At 42.0% G+C, this 18,944-nt stretch overlaps 1 protein-coding gene across 2 annotated transcripts in view; it reads left to right on the top strand.

Annotated features, from left to right (window-relative positions):
- The window catches only part of FOXN1 (forkhead box N1), a 122,947-nt gene that overhangs the window by 74,225 nt on the left and 29,778 nt on the right, over positions 1–18,944 (top strand). For both annotated transcript variants that reach the window (XM_030186024.1, XM_030186025.1), the window contains exons 5-6: positions 11,163–11,288; positions 15,561–15,688. In XM_030186024.1, the coding sequence (XP_030041884.1) occupies positions 11,163–11,288; positions 15,561–15,688 (254 nt within the window). The remainder of the gene's footprint in view (positions 1–11,162; positions 11,289–15,560; positions 15,689–18,944) is intronic.

The raw sequence follows: 18,944 nt of genomic DNA, 5'->3' as shown, positions 1-18,944 counted from the left end.
CAGATCGCCGGCCATCTCCCGATTTATGTCAGGAAATGGCCGGCGATCACTTTCGAAAATAAGTCTAATAGGCGCCTACACGGCTTAGAAAAAGGGCCCCTAAGTGATTCTGAATATCAGTAAATCCATTTGAACAGGACTCCAACAAAGGCGGGGAGAACAATCTAACAATATCAATCACACAGATCTCCCAGCACAAAAAACATTTTTTTACCTTAAAATTAAACAGTCAGACTACTGTTAAAGAATGTTTTGGACCATCAAAAGCACTAGAATCAAACATACGGGCAATCCTGTTAGTGCAGTCTACACCGCTGTTTTTTTTCTTATGCTCTCTAAATCGTCATCGGTCCTGTTTCAATTTTTTAATTTTCTCTCCATACACAGTGCATATTGACATATTATTGTAAAAATTTAAATATTGAGGAGTACTTAGCTTTAGTTTTGACACATGGACCCACTGCCAACATGGCCAGTGTTTCGCTACTTCTTCAGGGAAGTGCTCCGTTATCATGCATCTTTCATGCTCCACCTAGATATTGATATTTTTGGGAGAAGAATTCTACTTGTGATTTTTGCTTTGGAATATGATAGGATCTGGACATAAGAACATAAGTGTTGCCATACTGGGACAGATCGAAGGTTCATCAAGCCAAGTATCCTGTTTCCAACAGTGGCCAATCCAGGGGACAAGTACCTGGCAATATCCCAGAACAATAAAACAGATTTTATGCTGCTTATCCTAGAATAAGCAATAGATTTTCCCCAGTCCATCTTAATAATGATTTATAGACTTTTCTTTTAGGAAATTAGCCAAACCTTTTTTAAACCCTGCTAAGCTAACTGCTTCCTCATTCTTTAGCAACAAATTCCAGAGTTTAATTACATACTGAGTGAAGAAATATTTTCTCTGATTTGTTTTAAATTTACTACTTAGTAGCTTCATTGTATGCCCTCTATTCCTAGTAATTTTGGAAAAAGTAAACAAGCAATTCATATCTACGACACTTATGCTATTCTTTAGATTTCATAGTGAGTTTTTTTTGTTCTAGGGTCTTGTATTTCTGTCTGCTCTGCTATTTCAAAAGCCTTGCAGGCTAGATATAAGGCCTTTCTTGAATTGATTCAAAGAGTAGTTTCTAATGAAGCATCTTTTTGGCTCAGGTTTCAATGCTTATGTGTGGTAAAACTAATGTGAAATATATTTTAGGACCCCAAACATTTGAAGAATTTCCTTTAATTTCTATATCTTATCAATTTTGTTCCTCCCCAATAACCTTTATTTGGTAATGTATGATTTGAAGTGTCATATCTTTGAAGGATACTATCAAAACAGGGAAGTTAGTTTACAACAAAGGCAAAAGTAAGCCAGATGCCTTTTAAGGGAAGAGTAGACAGAAAGTAAAGTCTGTAAATTATTCCTGCCAACTGCTAAACAGATTGTAGAAACAGTATAGTCTCGTTTATCTGACCTTTGCTAATCCGACCATATAGCATATCCGACAGACACCCTGGTGACGTCATGCGGCTTCTCTTTCCATTTTCCAAACCCGAGACCCTACTTTTACCACCGTTGGAACCTTGCTTTTACTGCCTTTGTTTCTGCATTGTTTGACTCCTCTTTCTGTTTTCCAAAACAGGGACCTTACTTTTACCACCGTTGTGAGCCGGGACCCTGATTTTGCTGCCTTTGTTTCCGCACTGTTTGAGGGGTTACCATTGTTTTCCATAATACCAGACTTTTCATTTAGCTGACAACGGGTTGGTCCTATTTAGACTGGATAATCGGAGACTTTACGGGAAAAAAAAACACACTTTGAGATATCACTAATGGAAGAAATCTAAAAAATAAGATGGAAGAGTTAAAGTATATAGCATTATATTTTAAGGTAGACATAACAGACTTCTCAGAGACCTGGTGGAAAGAGGACAACCAATTGGACACTGTGATACCAGGATAATAAATTATATCACAATGAAAGGGTGGATCAAATTGGAGGTGGGGTGCTATATGTTAAAGAGGGAGCTGAGTCAAACAGAATAAATATTTGGCAGGAATCATATTGCAACATAGAAATTCCAGATGTAAAGGGAAAAAGAATGCTGGTGGGGCTCTACTAGCATCCACCTGACCAGAATAAATAGACAGATGATGAAATCTTAACATAAATCAGAGACGTTAATAAATTGGCAAAACTATAATAACATGATTTCAATTACCAACCAACAAACTTACATAGTAACATAGTAGATGACGGCAGAAAAAAGACCTGCAGGTTCCATCCAGCCTGCCCAACAAGACAACTCATGTGTGCTACTTTTTGTGTATACCCTACTTTGATTTGTACCTGTGCTCTTCAGGGCACAGACCGTATAAGTCTGCCCAGCACTATCCCTGCCTCCCACCACCGGCTCTGGCACAGACCGTATAAGTCTGCCCAGCACTATCCCCGCCTCCCAACCTCCAGCCCCGCTTCCCACTACCGGCTCTGCTATCCAATCTCGGTTAAGCTCCTGAGGATCCATTCCTTCTAAACAGGATTCCTTTATGTTTATCCCACGCATGTTTGAATTCCGTTACCGTTTTCATCTCCACCACCTCCCGGGGGAGGGCATTCCAAGCATCCACCACTCTCTCCGTGAAGAAATACTTAAATGAAGAAGCAGCAAAGAAAAAATCTAAATCTAATTCTGTTGTAAATAAACTCACATGACATGATAATCTCACAAAATCACGCAATGTAAAGTAATGGAGAGAAAGTCCTCAGTCAAATTCATCACATAGAAGCCCTTTTACTAAAGCTTGGTTTACACTATGGGCAGATTCTATATAAAGTGCCTAAAAAATCTGTACGGTAAACATTTCCGCCTAAGCATATTAAATAAGCAGTGCCTAGATTTATTTTTTTTATATATATTTATTTATTTATTGCATTTGTATCCCACATTTTCCCACCTATTTGCAGGCTCAATGTGGCTTACAGAGTTTGGTTATGACATAATCATTCCATGATATCAGATACAATTAGTAATGTACAAAGATTAAGTGAGGGAGGAAAGAAGGAAGGTGTTAGGCAGGATAGAAGGTGGACTTTAATAACTGGGTGGGTTGGTGATGTAATTTTGTAAGGCTATGGGTTCTCTTTGTAGGCCTTGTTGAAGAGATGTGTCTTCAAAGCTTTGCGGAAGTTGGTTATTCCGTCAATAGCTTTCATGGCTGTAGGTAATGCATTCCACAACTGCGTGCTCATATAAGAGAAGGTGGTGGCATGTATCAGCTTATATTTTAGTCCTTTACGGCTGGGGAAGTGCAGATTGAGAAATTTGCGGGATGATCTTATGGCGTTTCTGGGAGGCAGGTCCTTGAGGTTTAGCATGTAGATTGGGGCGTCTGCGTGGATGATTTTGTGTACAATCGTGCATATCTTGAACGCCACGCGTTCCTTGAGTGGGAGCCAGTGAAGTTTCTCTCTTAGGGGTTTTGCACTTTCATATTTAGTTTTTCCAAATATGAGTCTGGCGGCGGTATTCTGGGCTGTTTGGAGTTTTTTGATAGTCTGTTCTTTACAGCCAGGTGACTTATTACCATTGACTGTACCAGGGTACGGAAGATATATCTTGGGAAGAAAGGTTTTACTCTTTTGAGTTTCCACATAGAGTAGAACATCTTTTTTGTTGTGTTCTTCACGTGAGCATCGAGTGTGAGATTTCGGTCAATGGTAACTCCTAGAATTTTTAGATTTTGTGCAATGGGGAGAGAACAGTATGGTGTGGTTATGGTGGAGTAGTTGTTTTTGTTGTATTGTGAGGTGAGTACAAGACATTGTGTTTTCTCTGCGTTGAGTTTTAGCTGGAATGCATCCGCCCAGGAGTGCATGATTTGGAGGCTTTGGTTGATCTCGTTGGTGATTTCATTTAGATCATGTTTGACTGGGATGTAAATCGTGACATCGTCAGCATATATGTAGGTATTAAGGCTTTGATTGGCTAAAAGTTTGGCTAAAGGTATCATCATTAGATTGAAGAAAGTTGGTGATAGGGGGGAACCTTGGGGGACTCCACATTCAGGTATCCATGGGGGTGATATGTCCGCATTCGTTGTTACTTGGCACGGTATATAGAATACGCTTAGTTGTTATACCAGCACCTAAAACTACGCGCCTTCATTTACACCAATGAAAATGTTGCGTAAAACCCTACGTGTATATTTATATGCACTGGGCTATATTCTATAGCTATCCACGTAAATTTGGAAACGCTCATTTCCTCACCCATAGCCACGCTCCTTTTGAACTGCACATTTTAGAATTTAGGCGCAGTTCATTATAGAATACGCTTAGCAAGTTACATGCATAAATTCTAATTACTGCCAATTAGTGCTAATTATTACTTGTTAAGTGCTGTTATCAATGCTGATTAGCTTGTTAAGCCAATAAAATTATGCGCGTTGTTATAGAATATGCCTGGATTCCGGAACAGACCTCTAGTCATGTTATATAGAATCCGACATAGGTATAAAATAGGATGTGTAGCATTTAGCACACACTAAACTTAAGTAAAAGATCCCCATAAACTACCAAACTATCCCGATTTCCCAGCTGGTCAAAAGCTCCGACTCCAAATTTTCTTTAAAAAAAAATCTCTTGTGTATACAAAAACTTAATACCAAATATGAAATATCCAATTGAAAGATCATAGTTATTGTGCTCAAAATAAAAATGTAAAAGTGTCTAACTTAGAAATCATCACTTGTCTATGAGTCCATTTAGAGTCGATTCTAAGTTCTCAAAAACTGCAGTGCTCAAATATGAGCATAAGATATTAGCATAATCTTTAGAACATAAGAAAAAGAGTTCAATGTATCTTCAAAACATCTTCTCTAGATCTTGTATTACTGCAACAGGGATCCTGTTTTGCTAAAAAGCTAGTGTGACAGAACAGTGTGTTTTAAGCCCATGAAATTGCCTTTATTAAATCTTGAAGTGCATTTCTCTAGTTTGGCCAGCAGGTGGTGCATGTTATGTTTTAAGCTGTTACAAAGGAAATGCTTGAGTGATGTAACCAGCTTTTTTCAAATGCTGTTGTTGACTGGGCTCTGATTGGCCCAGGAGCTTTTTTTTTTTTTCATTTCAATTGTACTGGCTTTTGCTTCAGTTTCAGCCCGGGAGAAGACAGAGAGAGAGAGAGAGAGAGAGAGAGCGCTCTTTGCCCTGTAAAAAAACTCAGTTATATTTGATAAGTGGTGAACAGCTATATATATGTCCTAATCTCCCCAGGTTCTTTTTAGGAAGTAACCAAATGTTTAGTTAGTGTTACAATTGATCCTTCTTGTTCACGTGTGACAATAACCCTGTTCAGTTTGTTGTCTCTGCCTGTCTGGACTGATAAAGAATCCTGGTAGTTTGTGTGTTGGGTCTGAGTGCTTTTTGGGAACTGTGGGACCACTGGGAGTGTGGCCCTAGTAATCTAGAAATCACTGGAGATAATTTGAGAGCACGAGACTCACCTAGAGGCAGTTGTGACCCAGTCAGTGGGAGGAGGGTGCTAGCGTAGAGCACAAGCAGTATGTGCAGGTTGACCTGAGCTGTGCTGGGAATAGACCCAGTGGCTGCAGGGTAACCCCAGCTGGGTGGCTAGGAGCTAGCTCAGGGAAAACTTGTCAATTAATTTGTTATATGGAGTATAGTGAGAGGGGGGAGCAGGTTGACATGATTAAAATGCTAAGCCAGGAAACTGGAATAGTTCAGTGGCATATGTGATGAATTGGACTGAGGTCTTTTTCTCCATTACTCTAGATTATGTGATTTTGTGAGATTATTATCATTTGTCATGTGAGTTTATTTACTGCAGAATTTGATTTTTTGCTTTGCAGTGATTTCAATTACTCAAATTTTGACTGGATAGATGTCACATCAGGAATTGCTAGGAAAAATACTGCTTCATGGAGCAGCTGGTTCAGGAACTGACAAGAGGGGGAGCTATTTTAGATCTAGTCCTTAGTGGAATGTAGATAGGAGAAATAAGAATGTTAGATCTGCTTGGCAATAGTGATCATGACATGATCATAACTGGAGTAATGACACTAAGGAAGTCCACTGCATCAGAATTCAACTTTCAAAAGGAAGGTCAAGCAACAACTGGCATGGATAAAGGGTGAGGTGAAAAAGGCTGTAAGACCCAAAAGAACATCTTCAAAAAATGAAAAAAAGGATCTGAATGAAAAGAAACAGAAAGCCCTGGCAAGTTGGATACAAAGCATTGATAAGGAAGGTTAAAAGAGGATTTGAAAAGAAACTTTCCATAAAGGCAAAAGCTGATGGTAAAATCTTTTTCAGGTATATTACGATATTTAGGGGTCCTTTTACCAAGCTGTGGGAAAAAGGGCCCTGCACTAGAGGCGGGGGCCATTTTTCCCACGTGCCAGTGCCCTTTTGACCACAGCGGGTAAAAAGACCCCAGGCACACATGGCCATGCGGTAAGAGACCTCTTACCGCATAGCCATGTGACAGAGAGCCCTTACCGCCACACACTGAGGTGGCAATAAGGGCTCCCACGCTAACCCAGAAATGGCCCACACTCAGGGAGAGACTACCAACTGCCACATTGGGCTGGCAGTAGTCCTGGAAGAGCAAGTGGTGGTGGTGGTAAAGGCTCAGCGCATGGCCATTTACTGCCCCATTTTTAAAAAAAGCCTTTTTCCCACTGCGGTAAAAGTGGCCCAGTGTGCACCAATGTTATGTGCCAAAACTAGCACGAGCCACTTTTTACCGCAGCTTAGTAAAAGGGCCCCTATATCATTTTGATTTTGGGGGTATTTTTTAATATTTAATATTGAATGTTTTAAAAGATAATATTATTTTTATGCATTTATGGACCCCGACACAGGCATAATTGCCAAAACCCAGCCAGTCAGATCATTGGAATTAGTTTATGGACAGTTGTTTGTATTTTCAACCTTTCTCTAAATTAAAGTAATTTTTACAACCTATTGGCCCATGTCTACCATTTCCTGGCTCCCTTTCACTGTTTCACCATCTCTAGTATGCATGTGGCACGATGGATGCTGATTTTGCTTTCATCTACATGGTCCTTTCCTACCAAAGAAGCAACCTAACCTCCTCTCATTTTTCAGTTCACTTGTCCCAGTTCCTGGCGGTTGTCAAACTCACACTTTTTTCAGCTGTCTCTCATTAGGTCAAAGATAAATGAGTAAAAATCACAAATGATTCTGCCTGCAAACTATGTAAATAACTAAAAACAGTAACATCTCCAATCCGGTTTGCACTTCCTTCTTTCTGTAATATATTATTTATAGGGATACATTTAGAAAGTATTTTCTGCACATGGAAAATAACTCTTTGGAAGTTTGCTGCTATTTATGTGTGTCCAAGTATGCATGCCAACAGGAGCTGCGGCAGCATTTGGATGAGGCGGAGCTGTAATGTGCGTGCATGCTTTATGAAATATGTGTGCACATGCACAGAGAAAACCAGGAAGTTGCACCTTCCTTGAAGATGTAACTTTGGGGCCCTATTACTAAAGCCCTAAAGAGTTAAAGCATTTTGTTGTAATTTGTTAGTTTGTGTGCTTTATTTATGTACTAGCCGTTGAGCCCGTAAAAACGGGCTGGTATAGAGGTTTCCCTCCCCCCGCGGTCACCACCGCTCCCCTCCCCCCCGCGAAGTCGCCACCGCTCCCCCCCCCTCGAAGTCGTCGTCGCCGCCACCCCTCCACCTGGTCCGGGCCCTCTCTTCACTTCTGAACTTACAGATCCATTCGCCAAACGCAGCAACGCACATCAGCTGAGCTGCCCCTTCCTTCTCTGCCTGTGTGTGTCCCGCCCTCGCTGACGTTACGTCACAGGAGGGCGGGGCCACAGGCAAAGAAGGAAGGGCTCACTGCAGCTCAGCTGATGTGCGTTGCTGCGTTCGGCGAGTGGATCTGTAAGTTCAGAAGGGAAGAGAGGGCCCGGGCCGGGTGGAGGGGTGGCGGCGGCGACTCCGAGTGGGGGGGGGAGCGGTAGCAATGTCGGCGGCGCAGTTTCCCTCTCTGTCCCGCCCCCCCCCCCCGTCATCACGTATTGATGCGGGGGCGGGACAGAGAGGGAAGTCTCTACTGCGCATTTGCAGTGAGTACGGTCACTCGCCGTTTATATGTTTGATTGATTTATGTATCTTTTTCAGGAGGGGGTTTGGTATGAGCAGGGAATTGGTGTTCCACATTCTAATTAGCTTGCGCTAATTGGATAATTCAGACAGCGTGGGAGCACTTATTGACTCCTAAATAGGAACTGGTAAGTGCTCCCATGTTAATTTTTTGCAAGTTCCGTGCACTAACAGAAAAACTAGCACAGGACCTGCAAAAAAAAAAAAAGTCTTTACAATACTGGCACCTTAAATATGGGCTTAGCATGCAGGAAAGTCCCACAAATCCATATTTTAGCGCCTTTTAATAAAAGGGCCTCTTCATGCATTATTGAGGACAATGTTAATAACCTGTTTCATAGAGGCACATACACACATATGTTGCTTTTTATAAGATAGGTGCTTATAAAAATTGTGAAAAGCATGCTTGTTAGGAACAGCCCCATCCCCATCACACACACACAATTACTGAGCAGTAAAATCTCAGAGCAAATCCAAATTCTGAAAATCCTGACTCAGAGGGGCATTTTTGATATGACATCTAAGTCCACATTGAGACATTTTGCCAAAAATGTCTTTAAAAAAACTCTGCCTATCTCACAGCCATAATCAAATCAGAAAAACGTCTAAATTTCCGGTTCAATAATGGCTTTGAGCTAAACATTTGCATGCTCCACACATCTTGTAAGTACCATTAAAAAAAAAAAGTCTCAGGGAAAAATGTAGAAAAACAAGTCATAGGGAGGTCTGTCTGGCAGAATTCCTAGTAAACTGATCCCAGCAGTGCAGAGGGGCAGCCTAGTGGTCAGTGTAGTGAACTTCACATAAATGAACCCAGGTACAAATCCCACCTAAACCCCTTCATATTGTATGGTGATCCCTCCAGTAACAAAGAAATGCTACTGTACCTAAAGGTCCACCACTACAATAGCCCTCAGGCTGGCAAGTCACTTAGGGGCCCTTTAACAGAGCATCGGTAAACCTAACGTGGGCTTACCGCTCACTCTTCCAGGATTACCACTGGCCCAATGCAGCCACCGGCGATAGTCCCGTTCTGAGTGTGCACCATTTCCTGGGGGAAAAAGAAAATCATCACGTGCTGCCTGGTTACCACTGGATTAGCGTGGGAGCCCTTATCACCACCTCAATGGGTGGCTGTAAGGGCTCCCTGCCACATGGCCATATGATAAGAATTCTGTCACCACATGGCCATGTGTGCTGGGGTCCTTTTCACCCGCTGCAGTAAAATGGGCCCTGGTGTGCGGGAAAAGCAGCCCCTATGGCTAGCAGAGGACCCTTTTTCCCGCAGCTTGATAAAAGGACCCCTTATATATTTAGGTACAAGAGGTATTTCTTTGTTCCAGGAGGTTTCACATATTTGTGCTTTGATGTCCCCATGCATACCTCCTATCCAGCCCCATCCTCCCACCCTGTCAGACTGTCATAGTAATGCTTGAATGTTTTCACTTATATACACTGTCAGCTAGCACATTTGCTTATTTCCGATCTGACGAAGAAGGGCAACCTTCGAAAGCTAATCAAGAAATGTATTAAGTTATGTCCAATAAAAAAGGTATCATCTTATTTTCTTTTCCATGTTTTATTTTGTTTGATTTCTATTGATAACATATTTGTGCTGAAATTAAGGAATTAAAGTAGGAAGGGAAAGGGAATTGATATACTGCCTTTCTGAAGTTTTTGCAACTACATTCAAAGCGGTTTACTTATATTCCGGTACTTATTTTGTACCAGGGGCAATGGAGGGTTAAGTGACTTACCCAAAGTCATAAGGAGCTGTAGTGGGAATTGAACTCAGTTCCCCAGGATCAAAGTCCACTGCACTAACCACTAGGCTACTCCTCCACATTTGATCCTGGGTCCTGTTGTTCACTGTCCACTACACTGAAACACTAGGCACTTGCTGGCTGCTTTCATAGGAGTGGTCATAATATCCGGAGCTGTCATAGAGCTTGATATCTACTGTCACTATCACAGCTTTGGGGGTAGGCAGGAGTCAGTGACCATTGGAGGATTGAGGAGGGGGTCATGCCTTAATCCCTCCAGTGGTCAGCTGGTCAGCTAGGGCACCTTCTGTGACTTTAGTCATGGCTGAAACAGATCTAGATTTTAAAAACATACTTCTTTTGGGCCCTTGACCTTTTTTTCTATTCTATTATCGCTGAAAACATCCAGATTTTAAGTCCACTTAAGTCCTGCCCAAAACATACCTTCAACATGCCCCCTTGCGATTTAGATGAACTGCAGAGTAAAACATCACGTCTGAGTTTCAAGAACTACAACTTAGATGTTTTTGCAAGAAAAACGTCCATCTGCCACTTTGTGCCATTTTTGAGATATTCTACTCTTTTGAAACTGAGCTCCTTACTCTCTAGCAGGGAATAGTGATTATATCCTCCTGAATCTACAGAACTCTACTTAATATTAGACTGTGACACTCTCTCTCCTTTAAGGGCTTTTAACTCTTCTGCCAAATCTCTCTCACCCTCTTTGTTTAAACAAAATCATTGAAATACTTGATGGTGGGGAGCTCTCAGTACCTCCAGTACATCTTTCCTTGGAACACTTGAAGAGGAATGAGGCATCTTATTATCGTCACATCCAAGGGCCCAGTTTCCTAAGGTGTGCTAGCGTTTTTAGCACGCAGTAAAAATTAGCATGTGCTAACCGTGCAGACGCCCATAGGAATATTATGGGCATCTACACGGTTAGTGCACCCTAACGCTTAGTGCGCAGTAAAAACGCTAGCACGCCTCTAGCGCAGCTTGGTAAACAGGGCCCCAAATTTGAACACAGAATTTTTTGGTTAGGAAAAGTAATCAGACTGGATTAGCTATGAAGAAGTGCAACACCCCAGGGAATAATGTAACATTCTGACTTATTCTGTTTTTCTAATGTGCAGCATAGCCGTAGGAAACGTGGACAGCTGTATGATGAGGTTACTGTTTGGCTCTGGTGAAAAGATGTTCTCCTAACACTGTTCCACACTGTTACTGCAGCAGGCCTCAGAGCTGAAGCTGAAGGCCATTCCGCTGGTAGGAGCCATGCAGCAAGGAGAGAATGAAATGTGCTGTTACCAATCTCCAGGGCCACAGGTTTACAGTGCCACACAACCTTTTCAGCAGGTATGTGGGAAATGCCACATTTATGCAAAGCAGAGGCATGGTGATCAGTGTTTGCAGCATTGTCAAAGTCATTTTTGTTACAATTAAATAGAGAACTAAGGGAGAAAGTTATTAAGGTGCAGTAAAAGTTGACATTTTACCATAATTTACCGTAGGAGTCACTAGCAGCCTGCGGGTATCTCAGTACTCTGTCGGTGCCGAATTCAAAATGGTGCCGGCAACTCCTAGTGGTATTCCCTAGACCACTAGGGACTCTAAGAAGTTAGCTAGGTGGGGACCTTTGGGGAGGGGGGGGGGTTATCTACAGGAGTTTTCTTCAGAGAAAAGATCTCCGTAAGAGGAAGAGGTGAGGGGGAAGCACTCTTCATCTTTGAGAGGCTCTGGCCCCTTTAAGATAGCACCTGGGAGCATTAGGCCACAGCTTAGTGACCCAGTGCTCCCAGGCAGGAAATATGAAGACAGCTTTGAGTTGGTGCTATTTTTCTACAATAAAGCAACTTGCACTGATCACCACAAACTGTGTTACTTGATTTTTGTAATAATGAGGTGTTTTGAATTCATTTGCGTGCTCTGCATATCACTATTATGTTTTTTTCCACAGTGACTTAAGCTAATATGCATTACGGTAACATAATGCACAATATTGTCATTTAACATGCATTAAAGGGCAAATATCATGCATTATTCTAACTGCCCCCCTAAATATATTGAAGTAGTACTACAACAACTCTGTGGATGAGGAGGCAACAATGTTGGGTCTTCTTTTTAAAAACGATTTTCCATCCATTAAGCTCCTGTGGTTATTTTTCCACCCTCTGGCTATTTCCATTCTCTTCTATTGCTGTTGCTTTGCTGTGGAGTTTGTTTCTTCTCATTCTTTGTCTGAACAGCCTCTGAGATAGTTAAAGTGTCCTCAACATAGACTCCGGATTCTAATATGGCAACTAAAGTTTTTTCTATTCTAAGGGACAACATTTACAATAAAGGCCTCAGTTAAGACTTTAGGCTATTAATTAGATGCCACTTGGTCCCATAAGCCTCACATTTCAAGAGTCACTAAGACATCTTTTAAGGCTGTACAGAAAATAAGGTTTGTTTACCCTGTTTCAGAACTTAGGGATCTGCGGATTCTGATATATGCTTTAGTGTTATCTTGGCTTGACTACTGTAACAGCAATTGTAACAGTCTTCCTAATATTGCAGTGAAATGTTTACAGGTTATTCAGAATGTTGCTATGGAACTGTTGTCAAGGTCCCAGAGATGGTACCGTGTCTCACCATTGCTCATAAAGCATCATGGAGCATCTGTTAGCTACGGGATCAAGTTCAAAATATGATTTTGGCACTCCAGGCCTTACACACTAATACGCCTCAATACCTGGCAGATTGTCTACTGCTTTAGGAACCCCCTAGGTTGCTTCAATCCTCTTTATTAACAATTTCTTTCCTATCCAAAGCAAGACTTAATTGCATATGGTATGTGACCTTCATAGTCTTGGCACTTACCCTATGGAATGTAGTATCTACCTCTGTACATAAAGAAATGTCCTTTAGGAAATCATGACAAGGAGATAGACATGTTTATTTCAGACTGCATATAAGCAATGTTGCCGCTTCTTTTCTGCTTTTTTTTTTTATACATTATTAACTGTCATGTTGTTTTGTTACTAAAGATGGTTAAACAAATATTGTAAATAAATAAAATAAAAAGCAAATAAATTGTACGAACTGGGAAGAACAAGAAAGACTAGCACATTAAGCCATAACTCTACATGTTGATACAGCTCCACAGAGTCATTTGGCTGAGAACCAGTTTCCAAATTATTAACATTTTCTTTAATCCCATGATAGGGAAAGAACAAAAACCTTCTCATAGTGGTTCTGATGCCAATAACATTACAGCATGTTGGCATCAACTCCTTGAAGCATGTCCTAGATCTAAGAGAAAATGTGTAGGTGCCATCTTAAAGAGTTCATATCCATTGACTGTCAGGCTGGAAGCCTGACAACTCCTCTCACCAACTCCTTCTGACTCCACCTAACCCCTCTTACTGATTCTATCCAACTCCACCTAACCCAATCTCTCTTCCCAATTCTTCCCAACCCCTTTTACTGACTCCACCCAACCCCGCCTAATGACTTTACTCACAGTACTGCAGGAGATGATAGCAGATAAAGACCAATTGGCCCAACTAGTCTGTCTAGTTATTGTGGTCAAAGAGAAACAAAAAAGAGTCCAAATCGCCCGCAAAAAAACACAAGAAAACAACAAAACAAAGTGGAAGAGATCCAGAAAGACCAGACTGAAACCACAGATGGTAAGAGCACCAAAAGTTTTATTTGGTCCCTACACGGTCTGTGTTTCGGCCGAAAAGGCCTTCTTCAGGGGTCTAAAACAAAATAAAATATAACATATATATATATATATATATATATATATATATATATATATATATATATATATATATATATATATAAACATATAGAAATATATTCCATGCACAAATCTATATATAATGTATAATGTTTTCTTAGTTATTGTGGTCTACATCACTAAAGATATTTATTTATTAGAATTTATTTGCTGCCCGTTGAAGAAATTCACCCAAGGTGGTGTACAGCAAGAGTAAGCCAGACATAGGCAAAAACAGCAGTAGAAATATTCAAGTAACAGTACACATTATAGCATACTGTGCTACTTACAATGTCTACATAATATGCATTAAAGCATCTTTATTCAAGTTATAGAAGCTTGAAGGCTTGTAAGGTGTCAGCCATTATCCAATACAGTTATTTTTGTTTTCCTCTCTGGTTCTCTCCTTCTTGGGTAGATGAGCATCCAACCTTATTCAACATCCATCAGCTCCTCCTCCCTCCCATGCCTTACTACCAAGCTTTGTAATAATTTTTAACAGCTACCAAAACTAGGGAGGCTGGTGCCCAAACATCTGACTGCTTAGATTCTGTGACTTGTTAGACAATGCCAGGATGTCATAAGAAGTCACTGGCACAGAGCCAGTTGGTTTGAGTTTAACCTTGCTATCAGTCAGACTTACCTGTAGCCTGTGGTGTCATTGGATTATGCTTCCTTTATTATCTGGTTTTTTTCTTGTCACCTCTGCTCTTGAAGGAACAATGGGTGCATTATTTGGAAAATTGTAGTCTCCCAATCCAAATCCTACCACTGTCTTCCATAGTTGTCTTAAGCATGATTGAAGTCTAACATGGTACTGGTTATCACAACCTCTGATAGTAGATTATTCTAGCTTTCTATCATTCTCTCTTTAAAGAAGTATTTTCTCATGTTTGTTCTGAATGTTCTTCCCTTCAACTTCAAATCATGACTCCCTGGTCCTTGAAAATTTTCTATGGAAGATTTCATTTTCTTGTTATTTACAGAAAGCTTATCACATATTTCAGTGTTTCTATCATATTCCTCCTTTCCCTTCTCACCTCCAAGTGAGTACATGTTGAGGGTGTTAAGCCTCTCCTTGTAGGGGCGTGTTAAAAGTGGCACCCTGACATAATAGACCATACAAAAAAAAAAAAACCCCCAACAAAACAGACTAAAACCAAAACAGACCATGACAAAAAAAAACCTCCCAAAAAACCCCCACAACAAAACAACCCAAGACAAAATAGACTCTTAATCAAGCTGGATTATGTTTTCAAGCAGATTTATGATTCTCACTAGATACCAAGTGTGGATAGTGAAGTCAAGCCGTAAGCAGGTGCCAGGACTTTCAAGTGGCAAGCCGTGGACTTTCTCAGTAATTTATGGCTCCTCCACTTCTTTGTACCCTTCAAATTCGTACCATTCAAAAATAAATCTATTTCATCAGGCCCTTTTGTCAGGAGTCTATTTTGTCAGGGACTTTTATGTCGGGAACCTTTTTTGTTTGGAACTTTTTTGTCTGGTTTCTTATGATCGGTTTCTTTTGACCAGGTGCCATTAAAAGTCCTTCTCTGAAGTGCTTCCATTCTTTCATCTATTCAACTCCTCAACCTCTCTTACCACTCCTAAAATATCCATCACACTTCTGTCTGAATTTTTCCATATTTGCTTTTCTTAAATTCAACAGAGCTGGCAAACAGGATTATATACAGTACAGAGAAGTTGTCATAATTTGTAGTTATGTGAATTTTTATGGTCAAAAATGATCCCATCTCAAAGAAATGTTTTAGCTTCTGTGCAAGTGAACACACTTCTCCCTTCTACTGCTGAGCCAGTTCATTTCACTTGAGGTTTTTTTTCTCTTTTTGCAAACTTAGTATTCAACAGAACAAGGATATCCCGTGGCCTACATCACATCATCCCATTATCCCTATCAGAGGATTGCGCCACAGGCCAGCCTAGAATCCCAGCCACCTCCATATCCCAAACCTATCTACTCCTACAGGTAACACCACTTTAAATGTATAACTTCTAGCATGCCAGCAGCGCCTCTGCTTCACAGACGCAAGTGATAATAGTGTCATGTTTAATATATTGTTGCCTCATTTTATTCTATTTTGTTTGTCCGTTATTATTTCATAATATTATTTTTTCAATTCACCTTAGAACTCTAGTGATTAGTGGGCTATGCATGTTTTTAAATAAATAAATATTAGTATGAAGGTTGGGAAAGACACAGCCAAGGATCTTCCCAACACAGTGAAAAGTGGAGAGACATTTTTAAGCAAAATACTCAGATACAGCTTTTGCAGTAATTTAGCTCTGAGCATGAGGGTAGTGTTTCTAGCAGCTTTAAAAAAAGAGCATCTCAAAATTCTTGATTTTCAGCAACATGGCAGCTGCAGATATTTTTGGTGCACCACCAACTTTAGCAGTTGCCCTACACGCCTGCTTTCAGGTGGGAAGAAAAAAGGAAATCTCCTTCCAATGCTAGCTGGACCAGCCATCAGCAAGTGAGCAGCTCTTTGGACCAGACAGTGTGCTGGTGACTGACCAAGTGCTGCTTTGTTGCTTACAGATTGGGAACCTGTGGAGAAGTCAACTATGGGGTCAATATCCAGCAAGCGGTGGTCAGCATTTTTCTGGCCACTGCCAGCAGTTTCCACAGATATTGAATGCCGAGTCATGTCCAGACACTGGCCCTGAATATCCAGTTATAAATAGCTGGAGAGCACTTAGCTGGGTTAGTGCCAATATTCAGACCTTAACCAGATAAAGCGAAGATACATACCTGTAGCAGGTATTCTCCGAGGACAGCAGGCTGATTGTTCTCACATGTGGGTCGACGTCCGCGTTGGCCCGGGAACCGGCCATTTTGCAAGCAAAATATTTTTAAAATCTTGCCAGAGTCTTCTGGCGCATGTGCGCGGATCGGCTTCCCACCCGTCGTGTGAGCGTTCCCGCTCAGTTAAATAAAAAAGCAAATAATAAACAACAACAACTCCAAAGAGGAGATGGGCGGGTTTGTGAGAACAATCAGCCTGCTGTCCTCGGAGAATACCTGCTACCGGTACGTATCTTCACTTTCTCCAAGGACAAGCAGGCTGCTTGTTCTCACATGTGGGGTATCCCTAGCAACCAGGCCCACTCAAAACAATGAACACTGGTCAATTAGGCCTCGCAACGGCGAGGACATAACAGAGATTGACCTGAAACCATAAGCAACTAACTGAGAGTGCAGCCTGGAACAGAACAAAAATGGGTCTAGGGGGGTGGAGTTGGATTATAAACCCCGAACAGATTCTGCAGCACCGACTGCCCAAACCGACTGTTGTATTGGGTATCCTGCTGAAGGCAGTAGTGAGATGTGAATGTGTGGACTGAAGACCACATTGCAGCCTTGCAAAGCTCTTCAATAGAGGCTGACTTTAAGTAAGCCACTGACGCAGCCATGGATCTAACATTATGAGCCGTGACATGGCCCTCCAGAGTTTGCCCAGCTTGGGCATAAGTGAAGGAAATGCAATCTGCTAGCCAATTTGAGATAGTGCATTCTCCGATGGCAACTCCCCTCCTGTTGGGATCGAAAGAAACAAACAAACAACTGGGCAGACTGTCTAAAGGGCTTTGTCCGGTCCACGTAAAAGGCCAATGCTCTCTTGCAGTCCAAGCTGTGCAAACTGCTTTCGCCAGGGTGGGTATATGGACAGGGAAAGAATGTTAGCAAGACAATTGACTGGCTCAGATGGAACTCCGACACCACCTTCGGCAGGAATTTAGGGTGTGTGCGAAGGACTACTCTATTGTGATGAAACTTGATATAAGGTGCATGTACTACCAAGGCCTGAAGCTCACTGACTCTATGAGCTGAAGTAACAGCCACCAAGAAAACGACCTTCCAGGTCAAGTACTTCAGATGGCAGGAATTCAGTGGCTCAAAAGGAGCTTTCATCAGCTGGGTGAGAACGACGATGAGATCCCATTACACTGGTGGAGGTTTGACAGGGGGCTTTGACAAAAGCAAACCTCTCATGAAGCGAACAACTAAAGGCTGTCCAGACATAGGCCTACCCTCTACATGGCGATGATAAGCACTAATCGCACTAAGGTGAACTCTTACGGAGTTGGTCTTGAGACCAGACTCTGACAAGTGTAGAAGGTATTCAAGCAGGGTCTGTGTAGGACAAGAAAGAGGATCTAGGGCCTTGCTGTCACACCAGACGGCAAACCTCCTCCACTTAAAAGAGTAACACCTCTTTGTGGAATCTTTCCTAGAAGCAAGCAAGACTCGGGAGACACCCTCTGAAAGAACCAAGGAGGCGAATTCTAAGCTCTCAACATCCAGGCTGTGAGGTTGGGATATAGAAGCAACCCCTCGTTCTGAGTGATGAGGGTTGGAAAACAATCCACTCTCCACGGTTCTTCAGAGGACAACTCCAGAAGAAGAGGGAGCCAAATCTGACGCAGCCAGAAGGGTTCAATCAGGATCATGGTTCCGCAGTCTCGCTTGAGTTTCAGCAAAGTCTTCCCTACTAGAGGTATGGGAGGATACGCATACAGAAGGCCTGCTCCCCAATGTAGAAGAAAGATGCCTGTTGTGGGCCTGAAGCCTGGAACAGAACTGAGGGATCTTGTGATTGATCTGAGTGGCAAAAAGATCCACCGAGGGGGTGTCCCACGCTCTGGAAATCTTGTGGACTATGCCCATGTTCAGTGACCAGTCGTGAGGTTGCATTATCCTGCTCAGTCTGTTGGCCAGACTGTTGTTTACACCTGCCAGATAAGTGGCTTGAAGAAACATGCTGTAACGGTGTGCCCAAAGCCACATCTGGATGGCTTCCTGACACAGAGGGTGAGATCCGGTGCCCCCCTGCTTGTTGGTTTAATACATGGCAACCTGATTGTCTGTCTGAATTAATATTACTTGGTTGGACAGCCCCATGACCGAAGTCTGCTGCACTAACCGCTAGGCTACTCCTCCACTCCAAGCCGATCTCTGAAAGCCTTTAGAGCATTCCAGATCGCTCTTAATTCCAGGAGGTTGATCTGCAGACCTTTTTCCTGAAAGGACCGGGCTCCCTGAGTGTGGAGCCCATCTACATGAGCTCCCCACCCCAGGAGAGATGCATCCGTCGTCAGCACTTTCTCTGGCTGAAGAATTTGGAATGGTCGTCCCACGAATGCTCATCTTCAGTATCGGACAAAACATCTGTCAGAGCAGTCCGAAACTGAGCCTGCCTCGATGCCGAGGAACGATGTCC

Source organism: Microcaecilia unicolor, chromosome 13 (genome assembly GCF_901765095.1).
Source record: "Microcaecilia unicolor chromosome 13, aMicUni1.1, whole genome shotgun sequence".
Lineage (NCBI taxonomy): Eukaryota > Metazoa > Chordata > Amphibia > Gymnophiona > Siphonopidae > Microcaecilia > Microcaecilia unicolor.
The sequence above is the reverse complement of the archived record's forward strand: the minus strand, read 5'-3'. Positions and strand labels throughout refer to the sequence as shown.